This window comes from Budorcas taxicolor, chromosome 2 (assembly GCF_023091745.1).
Source record: "Budorcas taxicolor isolate Tak-1 chromosome 2, Takin1.1, whole genome shotgun sequence".
Lineage (NCBI taxonomy): Eukaryota > Metazoa > Chordata > Mammalia > Artiodactyla > Bovidae > Budorcas > Budorcas taxicolor.
The window spans coordinates 164,469,920-164,486,000 of record NC_068911.1 but is presented as its reverse complement, the minus strand read 5'-3'; the positions used below and the strand labels follow the sequence as shown (position 1 = coordinate 164,486,000).

Below are 16,081 nucleotides of genomic sequence, written 5' to 3'. Positions count from 1 at the left end.
CTTTAAATCTTCACCACTCAGATTCCTCAGAGAAAGATTTTCCTATCTTCTGAGTCAAGGGTATAGGCTTGGCTACTAGAATTCTGAGGTTGGCGGGGAAGAAAAGATGGGCCTCTTAACGTTTGGTGTGCCTGCGTTCACTCAGCCTCCCCCAGTGGGTCATGACCACAGCTGTGTTTGGTGACCCCCAGTTCAGCATCCTTTCCTTCATCCTGTCTCGGGGACAAATTTCTGATCTTCCACTAGGTTATGGAAGCGACAATCTTTTAAAGTAAACCTTCAACTAATACAGTTGGTCTCCTCTTCACCCACCTCTCCCCTGCTTCCCAGAGATAGCTGCTGCTGTCAATTTCTGAACTTCTTCAGGGTTCTTCTGCGTAAACTGGGTTGTTTCTTGGCTTTCGCTATTGTTGGCTCAGGACTTGGCTTTCCCGGGACTGCTAAGTCAGTTACCACTCATCCATCTGCTTCCCGGCTTCCAAATTTTTGTTGCTGTTGTCTCCTCTCCCATTCTCTTTGTCCTTGTGGGTTTATGTCTTTAAAAAAATCTCTTCACTGTTGTTTTAGTGAGGTTTTGGGAGGGAATGAAAGTAAATGTAGGCATTTGATCCTCCATCTTTATTTGGAACCTCTTTATAATTAAATATCTTTTTTTTAACTTCTATTTAATATTACAGCATAAACAGTTCCCATGTTCTTACACGGTCTCCATAAGAGCTTTAGTAATTGTGCAGCACTGCACTGAGCTGGGACCATAGCTTCCGCAATCATTACCCTATTTTCAGAAGTTCAGAGTTGCTTCTGTTGTGGGAGAGGGGACTAGTTTCTTCTGGAGTCATCTTTCATTTATCTGTCTCATTTACTCCCTATATTTAGGGAATGGCTGCTGACATCCTGCTCCCCTCTGCTCTCAGTCCATGGTTTCATCGCCTTGGGCCTTGATTACAGCACGACCTCATGCAAATTTTGCTCCTCTTCAAACAGCACCATGATGCAGCACTCGTCTTTCTTTTTTAAAAAAAGACTTATTTAATTATTTTTGGCTGTGTTAGGTTTTCGTCACTACACTCGGGCTGTCTCTAGCTGCGGTGTGCAGGCTTCTCATTGCAGTGGCTTCTCTTGTTGTGCAGCACAGGCTCTCGGGCACACACAGGCTCAGCTGCTCTGCAGCATGAGCAGTCTTCCGGACGAGGGGCTGAGCCTATGTACCCTGCACTGGCAGGTGGATTCTTAAAGTCCCAGCACTAATCTAAAATGTCTCCTTTCTCATGACTCTTCAGAGGAACCCTAACAGCCATCATTCATGGGGCCTGGCATTTGCAGGCATTTGAGTCCACCTCACCTACCCAAACTTGCCACCCTTTCCCCAAATGACCCCCTTCACCCCATCTGCTCCCCTAACTGCAGCCAGGGCCGGCCCACTGTCCCCTTCAGGGACACCCTCTGCTGCACGAGGCCTCCCCCATGGGACTCTGCTTACACAGCTTCTTCCTTCACATGACACACTGAATGCCACTGAGGCTCAGCCTTCTAAGCAGACTGACAGCTTTTCTCCCATGTCCTCCTTGCTGGGGAGGCTCTTACGCTGCCCTCATCCTCCCACCAAGGGGCTCCAGACCAATGCCAGGAACACAGTGAGTGCTTATGAGGGAGTCACAAACGGAAGGGACATGTGTGTTAAGTCCTTACCTTGCCCTTCGGAGTTAGCGTCCAGATCACAGAGAAGGTCAGCTTGTCGGTCATGGGATTGAGGCTACACAGCTCTTCACACAGCAGCCTGGGAAGCATGGGAACAACCTGCGGACAGGGAACAGGCCATGAGCGGCTTTGCCCGATCTGCAGCAGTTACCTGCCAGCAGAGAAGCAGCCCAGAGAGGCGGGTCCCTTCCGGTAAATAGCCTGAGCTTCCAGGGTGAGATGAACATGGTGGAAGCTCTTTTCCCTGAAAATTCGGCAGAAAGACCACATTATCTGATACTTTTCTGTGAGGCTTTAATGTTACATGGGAATGTGAACCGGAAAGCTGAGAACTGGTAATACAGGGAAAAATACATGATAGCAATAAAAAAATAACTACATTTACTATATACTAAAATTGAAGCTCAAGACTCAAGAATGACTTGTACTTTTGGATATAACTACCTCAGTTCAATGGTATACCCTCTTTAATTAAAAAAAAAAGGAAGAAAGAAATCCTCTTACGTACTTTCAAATGATGACTTAGAGCCATCCTGGAATGTTATTTGTTTTCTCTAAAATTCCAAAGACAAAATGAGTGGCTCTTCCTGGATATCCTGAGGATACTTCTGACTGTCTCCCTCCTGCCTTTAAATCTTTTCTTTCTCCCATAGTTTTGATTAATGACATCATCATTGACTCCCATCCACCTCCCAAACTAAAAATGGCCATATTGACAGATGTTTACCCAACACACTTACTGCAGGCCTCCTGGATGTGCGGTGTCAGGCAAGGGAACGCTGCAACGGAGCAGCAACTGTGCACTAGCTGAGGTCAAGTCAGCTAGTCAAGATCCTTCCTCAGCAAAAGCAAAACAAACCCCAGTGGTATCTTACTCTGTGTGAAGAGTGTTGGACATTTATTCTGTTTCAGTACGTTACAGTAACCTTTGATATGGAAAAGCCCACACCAGTAACAAAAAATGTTAATAACAATGGCATTACTCAGCATTATCCTGAAGGATGCTACAGCTTTTGTATATAAAAACCTAATGACCACTGGAAGACTTCTGGCAACAGCTTTTTTTTTTAAATTAATTTTATTTGTTTATTTAATCTTGGGACACAGACTTCGTTGCTGTGTGGGCTTTCTCCAGCTGTGGTGAGTGGGCTTCTCATCGCCGTGGCTTCTTTTGTTGCAGAACACAGGCTCTAGTGCACAGACTGAATAGTTGTGACAGATGGGCCTAGTTGCTCCACAGCATGTGGGATCTTCCTGAATCAGGGACTGAACCTGTCTACTGCACTGGCAGGCAGGCTCTTTACCACTGAGCCACCAGGGAGGCCCAACAGCTTTTTATAAGGCACCTACTTCTGAAAAAATTTTCTTGCTATTGTTTTTGAACCATCTGTTCAGATGACACTGTATTTTCTTTGTTAGCTTATTTAATGAGTATTCAAAAGTGATCTAAATAATTAATATTTTCTTGCATGCATTGAGTGTTTTGCAAAATAACACATATTAACCTGCATAAAGGTACTATAAAAATGGAGAAAATTTTAATACCATATTGTCTCAGGATTAAATTGTAAAGATTTCAAATAATTTCAGCCTTTGGACTAGGCTATGGACTGAACCATGTCTCCTCTACCCCCTAATTCCTACATTGAAGCCCTAACCCTCAATGTGACTGTACCCAATACAGTCACCTCCCAAAGGTGGGGTCTTTAGGTGTAATAAAGGTTAAATGAGGTCATAAGGGTGGGGCCCTGATCTGATAAGTAGAGAAGTCATTCGTGGCTCCCTGCCCTGCACACACACAGAAAGAAAGCCTTGTGAAGACCCACACAGCCCTACACAAGCCAGGAAGAGAGTCTCCACTAGGAACCGAACTGGCCAGCACCTTCTTCTAGGACTGCCAGCCTTCAGCACTGTGGAAAAAAATGCCCAGTCTATGGTATACTGTATGGCGGCCCAAGCTGAGTAAAACCGAGTAAACTGAGTTTGTTGAGTGTGCATTATTGGGTTCTTCTCTGCACTGCATTACCAGACTGGTAGCTCAGCTGGTAAACAATCCACCTGCAATGCAGGAGACCCCGGTTCCAATTCCTGGCTTGGGAAGAGTCCCTGGAGAAGGGACAGGCTACCCACTCCAGTATTCTTGGGCTTCCCTGGTGGCTCAGATGTCAAAGAATCTGCCTGCAATGTGAGAAACCTGGGTTCAATTCCTCGGTAGAGAAGATCCCTTAGAGGAGTGCATGGCAACCCACTCCAGTATTCTTACTTGGAGAATTCCATGGACACAGAACCCTGGCTTCATGGGATCGAAAAGAGTCAGACACGACTGAGTGACTAAGCACAGCACAGCATTTCAGTAGCAAGCTCCTTGCCCTGCAAGCTTGCAGTCCAAGCTTAGTACCTTTTTTTTTTTTTTTACATATAGTTAGTATTTCTTCTTGGAGAAGGCAATGGGAACCCACTCCAGTACTCTTGCCTGGAAAATCCCATGGATGGAGGAGCCTGGTGGGCTGCAATCCATGAGGTCGCGAAGAGTCAGACACGACTGAGCAGGTTCACTTTCACTTTTCACTTTCATGCATTGGAGAAGGGAATGGCAACCCACTCCAGCGTTCTTGCCTGGAGAATCCCAGGGGCGTCGGAGCCTGGTGGTCTGCCGTCTATGGGGTTGCACAGAGTTGGACACGATTGAAGCGACTTAGCAGCAGCAGCAGCATTTCTTCTAAGGGTTCAAGGCAGTATCTTTTTTCAATCATACAGCTGAACATCTGAGAATGTAACATATTTCCTGACTTTGTGTTTTAGTGTTTGTGAAAAGAAAGTCATTGCAACTAAATGCAACGTGGTACCCTGGACTGAACCCTGGAACAGAAAGATAATTGGTGGAAAGACTGGGGAAATCCAAATAAAGTATGGATTTAGTTAATAGTAATGTTCCAATGTCAACTTTTCAGTTATGACAAATGTACCATGGTAATGTAAGATGTTAGCAAAGGGTGGGGGGAGCTGAGTGTGTGGTATATGGGAGCTCTCTGTACTATCTTTGCAACTTTTCTGTAAATTTAAATTTATTAGAAAAACAGAAGAGTTTATAAAAAGAAGGTCACCGGTTTTCATTACTTGATCTCATAACTGTTATAAATCTTTGACAGTCATTGTGACTGGTGTGAGGTTGTTATACATTTAAATGTGGAAGAAGTTTATGTTAATGAAATACAACCTGATCTATTTTTACATATTGGAGATTGGGGTTAAGATTTGATTTGCAAAAAGGCCTTTACCACTAAAAAAACAAAAAAGACAGACATAAGGGTCTTACCCTGTGTAATTTGGGAAACCTAGTGTAATTCTCTGAGTCTTGGCTCTGTCATTAGTAAACCAACACTGGAGATGCTTGAAGTCAGCTCACTGGCCACCCCACGGTCTGCCAGGTCCTTCAGTCCTCTAAGGGGACCTTCCTTCTTTGTCAGTCTTTGCCTTGGGCCCCCTCCAGTAACCAGAGCCACCCAGGCCTGGTTGCTGCTCCACTCGTGCACCTGTGGTTCCCTCTTTCTGGAGCACCTTTCTGAGAGTTTCGCATCTGGCCAACTTTTGTACATCCTTTAAGATTCAGCTCATCAGCATCTCTGAAACAGTTATCCAGATTTCCCCAGGGGACCAGGCCCTGTGTTTTATACCTCCCTCCTACCTGCTCCTGTTCTTTCCAAAAGGACTTGAGGTGGCTCTAAACTGTCACTCACTGTATCCCCCTGAGCTCTCATGACGCATCTATGGCTCTTGCTCTCAGCCTCATTGCTCCTTTATGTGACTCTCCTCTCCACTAGACCATGCAATCTTCAGGAATGAGGACTGTTTCTGTCTCTCTGTCCAGCGCTTTGACACACAGCAGGCACTTTCGGTTTACAAATGAATGACTGACTTTTGCCCAGAAAACAAATCACCTATTTTTTTCTACATTAACTGTTTATCATTATCACATGAAACATTTTATGAAATACACAGTAAACTTCCACTTAAACATCTATACTTAACAAGTTGATAGGCAGCTAGTATTTTAAGTGTAGGATAAGCCTGCTTCCCAGTTGGCGCTAGTAGTAAAGAATCCACTTGCCAACATAGATGGCCAGGGTTGGATCCCTGGGTCAGGAAGATCGCCTGGAGAAGGAAATGGCAACCCAATCCAGCATTCTTGCCTGGAAAACCGCATGGACAGAGGGGCCTGGTAGGCTATTGTCCCTGGAGATGCAAAGGGTTGAACACAACTGAGCACACATTATTATTATTGTTATTGTCATTAAACTATTTTGGCTATTTTCGCTTAAAAACTATTGGTACACTCAGCAGCTGCCCAAGGTTATAAACACTGCTTGATATCTTATGTCTTAAGTCAAGTCGCTCAGTCGTGTCTGACTCTGCAACCCCATGGACTATAGCCCACCAGGCTCCTTCGTCCATGGGATTCTCCAGGCAAGAATACTGGAGTGGGTTGCCATTTCCTTCTCCAGGGGATCTTCCCAACCAAGGGATCGAACCCAGGTCTCCTGTGTTAGAGGCAGACGCTTTAACCTCTGAGCCACCAGGGAGGAAAACAAGCTAAACATTAAAACTTTCGGGGTAGTATAATTATTCCTAATTTTTAAAGGGCATTCCTTTCAATAAGCTTTCATTAGCTCTTAAGGCAGGATTCAGATGGACTTCTGAGAAAACAATCTTTATATCCATATAGTTTTGTAAGTAGACAGTTATTTCCCAAAAGGAAAGGAATGAAGATGTTACGATTACATCCACGGTTTGGCATGTCAGGGCCTCTCATAAACTGGGCCTGTTCTCTGCTGGTGTCGCTGGAACTGCCCCGTGCCGTGTGTCAAGTGCACAGCACATCAGGGACCCTTGTGGGAGGGAGGCTGAGACAGAGAGCCGCTCTGAAAAGTGGCTTCCACATGTACCAGTTCTGTTATTTCAGAACTTGAGACCTGCCGCGGTCCTGGAGAGACCCTGGGGTAGGGTGCTGGGTACAGCACACAATGTCTAACTGGGAAAGAGAAGTGAGCTCTCGAGCAGGTGAGGAACCGCTGACCGTCACCAGCATCTTGCGAATGCATAGGCATCCCTCATCCCTGGAGAGTTTTCCACAGTGTCTTTTTCAGCTTCATTACTCAGTGCGGCCCACATGGAGAGTTCCTTCTAAGTTCTCAAACGCTCTCACTTTCCCTGTCCCAGCTCTACAGATCCACAAGTCCTCTGACAGTCTTGCGCAGGTCCTGGCTGAGCAGGATGGAGAAAATAGCCGTGAGGGGTGGGTCCTCCTCCCCCCCCCCACCCCAGCCCCCCCCCCCCCCCCCACCTCCTCCACCCAATCAGCTCCGGGTCCCGCAAGCTTTGCATTTGAAATCTCTCTAAGGAGTCTTTCCTCTCCTCCTTCTGCTGTTCGAGTGTGCAACCTTTGTCTGTCTTGGAACATATCCTAAGTCTCCTAAACAAGCAGCAGAGTTCGAGAGTTGAAATTACTCTGGGTAAGGTTTCCGTATCATTTTCCAGACTTTCGAATCTTCTTACTAAATTCCACCCAGTGATAATCTGGGATCCTATTTATATTGGGACACATTGTCTTTATCTCCCACAATGGCTGATGAGCTGAATTCAGAAATTTTATTTTTCTGCTCGTCCCTCTAATGAGCAAAGGCCCAAACATCATCATGAAGGCCAAGAGGTCTTCAGTACGAGACTGCACCCTCCATGTTCAGTGGCCGGAGCTCTCAAGAGGAAGCCGGCAGAGGGCCCACAGAACCTGTCTCCAAAGAGACGGCAGAGCTGATGGGATGCTAACCTCTCCCACGTACCTGGCCATGCTCTGCTGTGGGATGTGATTGCTAGACTGGGAGGAGATGAGTCTGGGGGCGGATGTGAATGCTCCTTGTTCTGGATGTTCCTCAACCACCAGGCTGAAGACATCTACTGCTCTATTCTCTGGGGTCCAGTTGGATACCACCACAGTGCTCAACTCGCCTATGATTCTGTGAGCAAAGATCTCTCTCTGTTTTGGGGTGGTTACTCAAAGCCTCAAGGGGCCATGACTGAGGGGAGGGGCCCTCGTACTGATAAGTACCTTTCTGCTCTGGTCTCACTGTTCCTCAACCACACAGTGGCTAAGGTGATTTTCTATCTTAGTCAAAGGAAATGATGTCACTTCCTTGCTCGACCTCAAGATGAAACCCAAGCTCCCTGGTCTGCCTTTGAAACTTCATCTCTTGGCTCCCCCTGCAGTTCATACCCCAGCAATTCCAAACTATATACTGTTCCTTGGATGTTCCATGCTTTCTCTAACCTCTAATTGAGATGCTCTCTCCAACCACTTTTGTCTACCAAGGAATTTTCTACTCACAATTTGAAACACTGCTCAAAAATCAATTGATGAAGACTTCCTGGCTCTTGAAAAAGTTCCTCTCCCACCACCAACCCAGGGAGAGACAGTTTCTCTCTCCTCTGATGCTTCCTCTCCACGGAGCACTTCTGCACCCACAGGTAGTACAGGGTAATGTCATTGTTCCCTGCCTACCTCCCCTGACTACCCCAGGGCAAGATCAGCCTCTCTCTTGTCTTTTCAGACCTGGTACACAGCCAGTACTCAACAAATGCTAACTGGTGACACTTCAGGCCACAGAAAATGAAAGGGGCTTAAAGGCTGCTAAGTCTTCTTACGCCTGTTTCAGGGCCAGAATCAAAGCTGGGTCAGGGCAGATCTTAAAAGCCGGTTAGGGGAAAAAAGGACACTGAAGATCCCACACTGACTTTCTAAGCATTGTGGACCAGGGCTTAGGAGAGTGGAGAGAAATGGATCATTTAGGTAAACTGCCCAAGGCAGCTGGGTGGGGGTACCATCAAGACTATAAAATCTTCTGTTAGCCTCACAGAGCAGAAACATCTGCTAAAGCCACAGCGGGCAGGCTGGCCAAGTTCAGCAACGGGTTAGCCAGGACAGCCCTGTGACCAGCGGAAAGGGCCACAGAGGGGGAAGAATCAATCATCCAGGAAAAAAGGAACAGGAGGGACTAGCCGCGATACCGGGATCACAACAGCTTGCAGGGGCCAGACCTGCTGGGGGTTCTCCAGCACCAGGGGGTAGAGGCAGGCTGCAGGGGCTTCTTCTGCCCCTTTTGCCCCAGGCCTCTGCCCGCTCCCAAACCTCCCTCCCACCAGCAGTGCCCACTGGCTATCAGAGCCTGAGAACTTGGTGAGTTTTTCCTCCTGTTCTCTGAGGACTTCAAGGATTTAACGATAAGGTAGCTAGCTCCCCACTCACAGGCTGAAATGACTTACAGCGAAGAGATAATTCATCTGCCAGCCAACATCTCTGCTTAAAGAGTTTTCTTTTTCATATCAACACTTCCATGAATTCTGAATTTGATCAACTCTTTGCTCCACAGTTTGACATTAACAAAACATCAACACTCTGACAACCTGCTGGGGTCATAAAGGAACATCTTAAAACTCTTTGGACTCCATATTAAAACGGGCTTCCAATCTCCATCTTTGATCTCTATTATAAAGCAGTACCAATAAAATATCATAGAGATTTATGGGAGAACTTTCATTTGAGCTGTTTCACACCTAAAATAACACAAGTGCTTGAGCCAACAGGCAGAAAATTTAGGTTTAGGTTTCAACTGTTTAGGTTTTATTTTAAAAACTTCTTCACTTATTTTTTAAACATTACCTTAAATTCTATTATTGCCTTGTATTTCCCTCTCAGAGAAGATAGCTTGGGGATATTAAGTAGCTAGATGTCACATCCTTCTGAGCAGGACAAGACTAAGCTAAGGTAGACAGTTGTCCCCTGTCCTAACAGATATCTATCTTTTGTCAAAAAGAGTGCTTTTTCACAGGATTTAAATCCAATATACAAATTTATCTTTCCTTCTAAGGGTACCCTTATGTTAAGGAGTAACTAAATATGTATTAGTATGAGTAAAATCCCAACAAAAAGAATTTCATGTATAAGATAGTATGGTGATATTTGGGGCTTCCCAGGTGGCGCCAGTGGTAAAGAACCCACCTGCCAATGCAGGAGACGTAAGAGACGCGGGTTTGATCCCCGGGTCGAGAATATCCCCTAAAGGAGGGCATGGCAACCCATTTCAGTATTCTTGCCTGGAGAATCCCCATGGACTCCCCATGGAGCCTGGCAGGCTACAGGGCCATAGGGTCGCAAAGAGTCAGACATGACTGAAGCGACTTAGAAAGCACGCACATGGTGCTAATCTGGACAGTAACACGGTATCTGGACCCAAGATCTGTTTCACTGTATACTGTCCTAATCTATGGGAGAATTTCCCAAATCAAGCTTAGACTATAATGCTGACGTCAGTTACCTATAGGTGAGTAACACGGAATGAAAAGAGACTGATGCCACCTTCCCTACAGATGAGAAATCAACTGGCATTCCTTCCCCCACCCCCCAACACACACTCTGCCCCTGTCTGATGAACTCGAAAGAGAGAGAAACGATTTTGCCAAATGAGACAGAGGGAACCTGGGTTGGGGGTGGGGAGAGCAGCAGCTTTGAAGCAGACTTTTATAGGCAAAGTCAAGTGAAAACAGCAGAAAAGTTCCTGGACACGGTCCTTTAAGAAACACAAATGAGTAGGAAGAAAGGTCAGAGCAGTGGTTCAAAGGAATCAGAACGCACAGCTGCTGCCGCCCAAGGCTGCGGGCCGGCACCACTCACGAATGCCAAGCTCGGGGGCAGGGCCCGGCAGCAGGAGCCCTCCTTCCATTCAGCTCCTGGCCTTTCAGGGCCAAAAAGCCCCAACTCTGCAGTCCCAGAGAGAAATGCTAGAACAGTGACAGTCACAAAACCAAAGGAAAGAGAAGAGCAAAGGGAACAGGCTGATTAGTTACTTAACTCCATTTTCATTTTCTGAATTCAAAATATAATTCCTGGCTATAAAAAGGAGAGTACGGCTGCTAGATAAGAGAAAGCCATCTGCTTGGAATAAGAACCTCTAGTTGGGTCGAAATTTCTTAAACATTTGAATCTATAGGGGAAGAATGTTTCACATTTATTCACCTCATGGAGTCTGACTGCTACCTCTATTTCTCTTTCCATCACAATTTATAGGTTTTGCAGATAAAAGGGGTTTTAAAGTCTCATCTCACTTCCCTAAGTAAGGCTCTGGGCCAGACAAAGGTTGGATTGAGTCAACTGCATTTCTGGGGAGGAGGCGTAGATGGGATGTCTCCAACCTGAGGTTATGTTAAGTGTCGTCAAGGTACAAACATCAGAGCTGTGTTCTCAGGAGGGCCAAGTCTGAGTGGGGGTCTTGGATTTTGAGGTCAGTTCCTTTGCCTGAGTAGGCTGCTTGCATACACTAAAAAGAGCCAGAGTGGAATGCTGAAAGTCACCCCAGCAAGCTTCAGAAGAAAAAAGATTTCAACACACACACACCCCATGCACCATTCATAAGGAAGAGCTTGAAGCATTTTCACAAACTGAACACTCGTGGGCCCAGACCAAGAATCGTAAGAAGCCCCCACCAGATGGGCCCCTTTCCTCAAGGTAATCGCTATCTTGTGGAGAAGGGCATGGCAACCCACTCCAGTACTCTTGCCTGGAGAGCCCTGTGGACGGATGAACCTGGCAGGCTGCGGTCCATAAGGTCACAGAGAGTTGGACACGACTGAAGCCACCGAGCACCATCACTATCCTGACTTCTTGCTTTGCTCGTTTTTGAACGTTATGTACATGGGCTCACACAGTGTGCTCTCCTGTGTCTGGCTTCTTTCCCCATTATGTCTGTGTGTGGAGCTGTCGTTCACTGTTGTACAGCATCCCACTGAGTGCCTATACCACAGCTGATGGTATTGAATAGTTTCTAGTTTTTTGGCTGCTTTAACAGTGTTGCAACAAATATTCTCATACGTTTTCCTTCTAACATGTGCACACATTTCTGTTAAGTATGTACCTAGAAGTAAAACTGTCAGGCCACAAAGTATATTTATACATTCAACTTTAAAAGATTCTGCCTATCTTATCACATTCAGATTGCTATAATAAAAATATCACAGACCAGGTGGCTTAAACAACACACACTAATTTCTCACTGTTCTGGGGGCTGGGACACCTAGGATCAAGGTGATGGCAGATTCAATGTCTAGTGAGGGCCCGTTTCCTGGTTCAGGCATGACACCTTCCTGCAGGATCCTCTTATGGTGATGAGAAAGCTCTCTGGGCTTTCTTTCTGTTGCTGCTGCTGCTAAGTCGCTTCAGTCGTGTCCGACTCTGTGCAACCACATAGATGGCAGCCCGCCAGGCTCCTCCATCCTTGGGATTCTCCATGCAAGAATACTGGAGTGAGATGCCATTTCCTTCTCCAGTGCATGCATGCATGCTAAGTTGCTTCAGTCCTGTCTGACTCTGTGTGACCCCGTGGACAGCAGCCCACCAGGCTCCTCCGTCCACAGGATTCTCCAGGCAAGAATACTGGAGTGGATTGCCATTTCCTTCTCAAGGCTCTCTTTCTAAGGGCACTAATCTCATTCAAGAGGACTCCACCCTAAAGACCTAATCACCTCCCAAAGGCCCACATCCTAAGATCATCACATTAGGGATTCAGTTCAGTTCAGTCGCTCAGTTGGGTCCGAATCTTTGCGACCCCATGAATTGCAGCACGCCAGGCCTCCCTGTCCATCACCATCTCCCGGAGTTCACTCAGACTCACGTCCATCGAGTCAGTGATGCCATCCAGCCATCTCATCCTCGGTCGTCCCCTTCTCCTCCTGCCCCCAATCCCTCCCACCATCAGAGTCTTTTCCAATGAGTCAACTCTTCTCATGAGGTGGCCAAAGTACTGGAGCTTCAGCTTTAGCATCAGTCTTTTCAAAGAAATCCCAGGGTTGATTTCCTTCAGAATGGACTGGTTGGATCTCCTTGCAGTCCAAGGGACTCTCAAGAGTCTTCTCCAACACCACGGTTCAAAAGCATCAATTCTTCGGTGCTCAGCCTTCTTCACAGTCCAACTCTCACATCCATACATGACCACAGGAAAAACCATAGCCTTGACTAGACGGACCTTAGTCGGCAAAGTAATGTGTCTGCTTTTGAATATACTATCTAGGTTGGTCATAACTTTTCTTCCAAGGAGTAAGTGTCTTTTAATTTCATGGCGGCAGTCACCATCTGCAGTGATTTTGGAGCCCAAAAAAATAAAGTCTGACACTGTTTCCACTGTTTCCCCATCTATTTCCCATGAAGTGATGGGACCAGATGCCATTATCTTAGTTTTCTGAATGTTGAGCTTTAAGCCAACTTTTTCACTCTCCTCTTTCACTTGCATCAAGAGGCTTTTGAGTTCCTCTTCACTTTCTGCCATAAGGGTGGTATCATCCGCATATCTGAGGTTACTGATATTTCTCCCAGCAATCTTGATTCCAGCTTGTGTTTCTTCCAGTCCAGCGTTTCTCATGATGTACTCTGCATAGAAGTTAAATAAGCAGGGTGACAATATACAGCCTTGACGTACTCCTTTTCCTATTTGGAACCAGTCTGTTGTTCCGTGTCCAGTTCTAACTGTTGCTTCCTGATCTGCATACAGATTTCTCAAGAGGCAGGTCAAGTGGTCTGGTATTCCCATCTCTTTCAGAATTTTCCACAGCTTATTGTGATCCACACAGTCAAAGGCTTTGGCATAGTCAATAAAGCAGAAATAGATGTTTTTCTGGAACTCTCTTGCTTTTTCCATGATCTAGCGGATGTTGGCAATTTGATCTCTGGTTCCTCTGCCTTTTCTAAAACCAGCTTGAACATCAGGTAGTTCACGGTTCACGTATTGCTGAAGCCTGGCTTGGAGAATTTTGAGCATTACTTTACTAGCATCTGAGAGGAGTGCAATTGTGTGGTAGTTTGAGCATTCTTTTGCATTGCCTTTCTTTGGAATTGGAATTGATTTCAATATACAGTTTGAGGGGGAAACAAACATTCAGTCCATAACTCTGAATGGATGCCTTATGAGACCCAGGCTTGATGATATATTTCTCACTCCAGGTCAGCCTACCAGAACTGCAATATCCTCCTAAGTAACCCATGGCTCCTTAGGTACTAGTGGGCTACCCTATATTGGGGAAGCTCAGAAATTGAGGCTACAAGGAATGAGGATATTAAATAAAGGCATGACAAACTGTGGACAAGGAATGTCATCAGTAGAAATGGGTGTAACAATAACAATAAATACTTCTTCTGGTCCCAGTTGATAGGTCTTATTTGGTTGTGAGTGAACACTGAGTGGAATATGAACCTGAAAAATGTTGAGCAGACCCTCCAAAAACACACCCACATTGAGGGCCAGCCTTGTTCATTCACATGGATAGAAATGCAATGGTGATGGCTCAGGTTTCACAGCCATGGAGGGGAGGTCAGGCGGCAAGCCTCACATGCTGAAGTTCAGTGATTTGTGTGGGTAGCACATTTGGGCTGCATTCCCTTAAGCCACCTATACCTGCCTTCGGCTTGGGCACAGGTGTCATAGACATCATGTGGGATGGGGGTCAAACAGAAGTCCTCAAACACCACATTTAGGTTTGAACAGGCCACAGAGGCCAGACAGGGGCATGGATGCTTGGATATAAGCTAAGTCCTTGGGGTAGAACACCTCCTATTCAGATGAGGATACAGCTTTCCATTCCCACTGAGGGGTGACTGAAGGTTCTGGGTCTTTTAATACCACTATGCCTAGAGGTTACCTGTCACTGATAACACACTGTTAATTATAACTGGGTCTGAATGATTATGCAGCATCTGACCCAGAATTTCACAGCTCAGTAATCAACTCCATCCCCATCTCTTTCAGTATTCTCATATCTGGAACAGCAGAAAACACCTACATGGAGGTTCTGAGCACCTAGTATAAATGGCAGGCAAAGCTGAACACCTGAATAAACCAGATGTCCAATTTTCTTGAGTATCTTTTGCTGAGCAGAGATTTTTAATTTTAATTAAGCCCAGCTTATCAATTTTTTCTTTCAGAGGTGTGCCTTTGGTATTGCATCAAAAAGGTCATTGCCAAACTGAGGGCATCTAAATCTTCTCCAGTGTTATCTTGTAGGAGTTTTATAGTTTCATATTTCATATTTAGGTCTGTGGTCCATTGGAGTTAATTTTTGTCCTTTCCCTTCTGAGGGAGTCAGTGACTAGGGTGGACAAGGTGGACATGTGAGAGGAACCTGGTAAATACTAGACATCCTAGGAACTTTTGGATTGTCCCTGAGGACTCCTGTTCTAGAACTGTCAGCACCTTTGTGGGCACAACACAGGCACGTTGCTGAAACCAGAGTCCAGGGATTCTAGAATGTACCCCTCTTGGGGTTGGCATGGAGACTGCTGGTATAAGTTATCCAAGACCATGTGTGTAAGGGTGGGTGGAGTGCTGGACTGTACAGGACTGGGTTGGGGAAATGAATGAGGATTCAACTATGCAACAACCCTTCTGCCCAGCAGAGATTCTTACTGCTAGCAGATGGCTGGGGCACTCACAGGCCAATTGATATGGCTTATTGGAACCTGGCAGGGATATGTCTGGAAGTCTATCTTCCACATGTCACACATGCTGCCAGGTACGGGTGAGGTGCTCAGACTTCAGAGCACAGCTCTAGAAGGTCCTGGAGCTGAGGAATGATGGGGTATATAATATCACCATTATCCAAGGTGACAACCTCAGATGACAGCCATGTTGAAGCTGCAGTGACCCTGGCCAAAGTGGGCTCCAGACACAAGAGAGAGAGGCTGAGAAATCTCTGACACAGCTGATGCCTCTATTTGTACAGAGCCTTGGTTTTAGACTTGAAAGAATGTATACTCTCATAGCGGGGCGAACTTACAGGCCTTGGGCCCCATGCCAATCACGTGTTTGGAATGTGGCTCCTCTGTCTTTGTATGTGAAAACACACACCCTTGGCAGATGGCACATTCTGGGAAATGATGTGATGGGGAGGCAGTGGGCATGGTGGTGCCACAGGGCCATACAGGAAAACTGACATGAAGTCATCAGTGACAGTTTTAAGGTCTCTACCAAGTCAAAAACAACCCACTAGAGTACCGCCTCTTAAAAAGATCCACTGCCACCCTTCACATTGCCAGGATGACGCGAGTCCTTCCCTTTAGGTCTGTGGTCCACCTGAGTTAATCCTGTCCTTCCCCTTCTGAGGGGGTCAGTGATTGGGGTGGACAGGTTGGGCATGCGAGAGGAACTTGGTAAATACTAGACATCCTAGGCTAAGTCCTCTGGCCGTGGCCCACTCATGATAGGAGCATGGGCTCAGGCTCCTGGGACCCCAGGAGTGGGGCATGTCCAGAGTGAGCAGCACACACAAGAGCTGTTCCTCATGATTTTTTTTA

General features: G+C 46.2%; 1 protein-coding gene across 3 annotated transcripts in view; it reads right to left on the bottom strand.

The window, feature by feature from the left end:
• DIS3L2 (DIS3 like 3'-5' exoribonuclease 2) overlaps positions 1–16,081 on the bottom strand; it is a 360,246-nt gene that overhangs the window by 102,263 nt on the left and 241,902 nt on the right. For all 3 annotated transcript variants that reach the window (XM_052655148.1, XM_052655156.1, XM_052655165.1), the window contains exon 12: positions 1,690–1,797. In XM_052655148.1, coding sequence (XP_052511108.1) covers positions 1,690–1,797 — 108 coding nt within the window. The remainder of the gene's footprint in view (positions 1–1,689; positions 1,798–16,081) is intronic.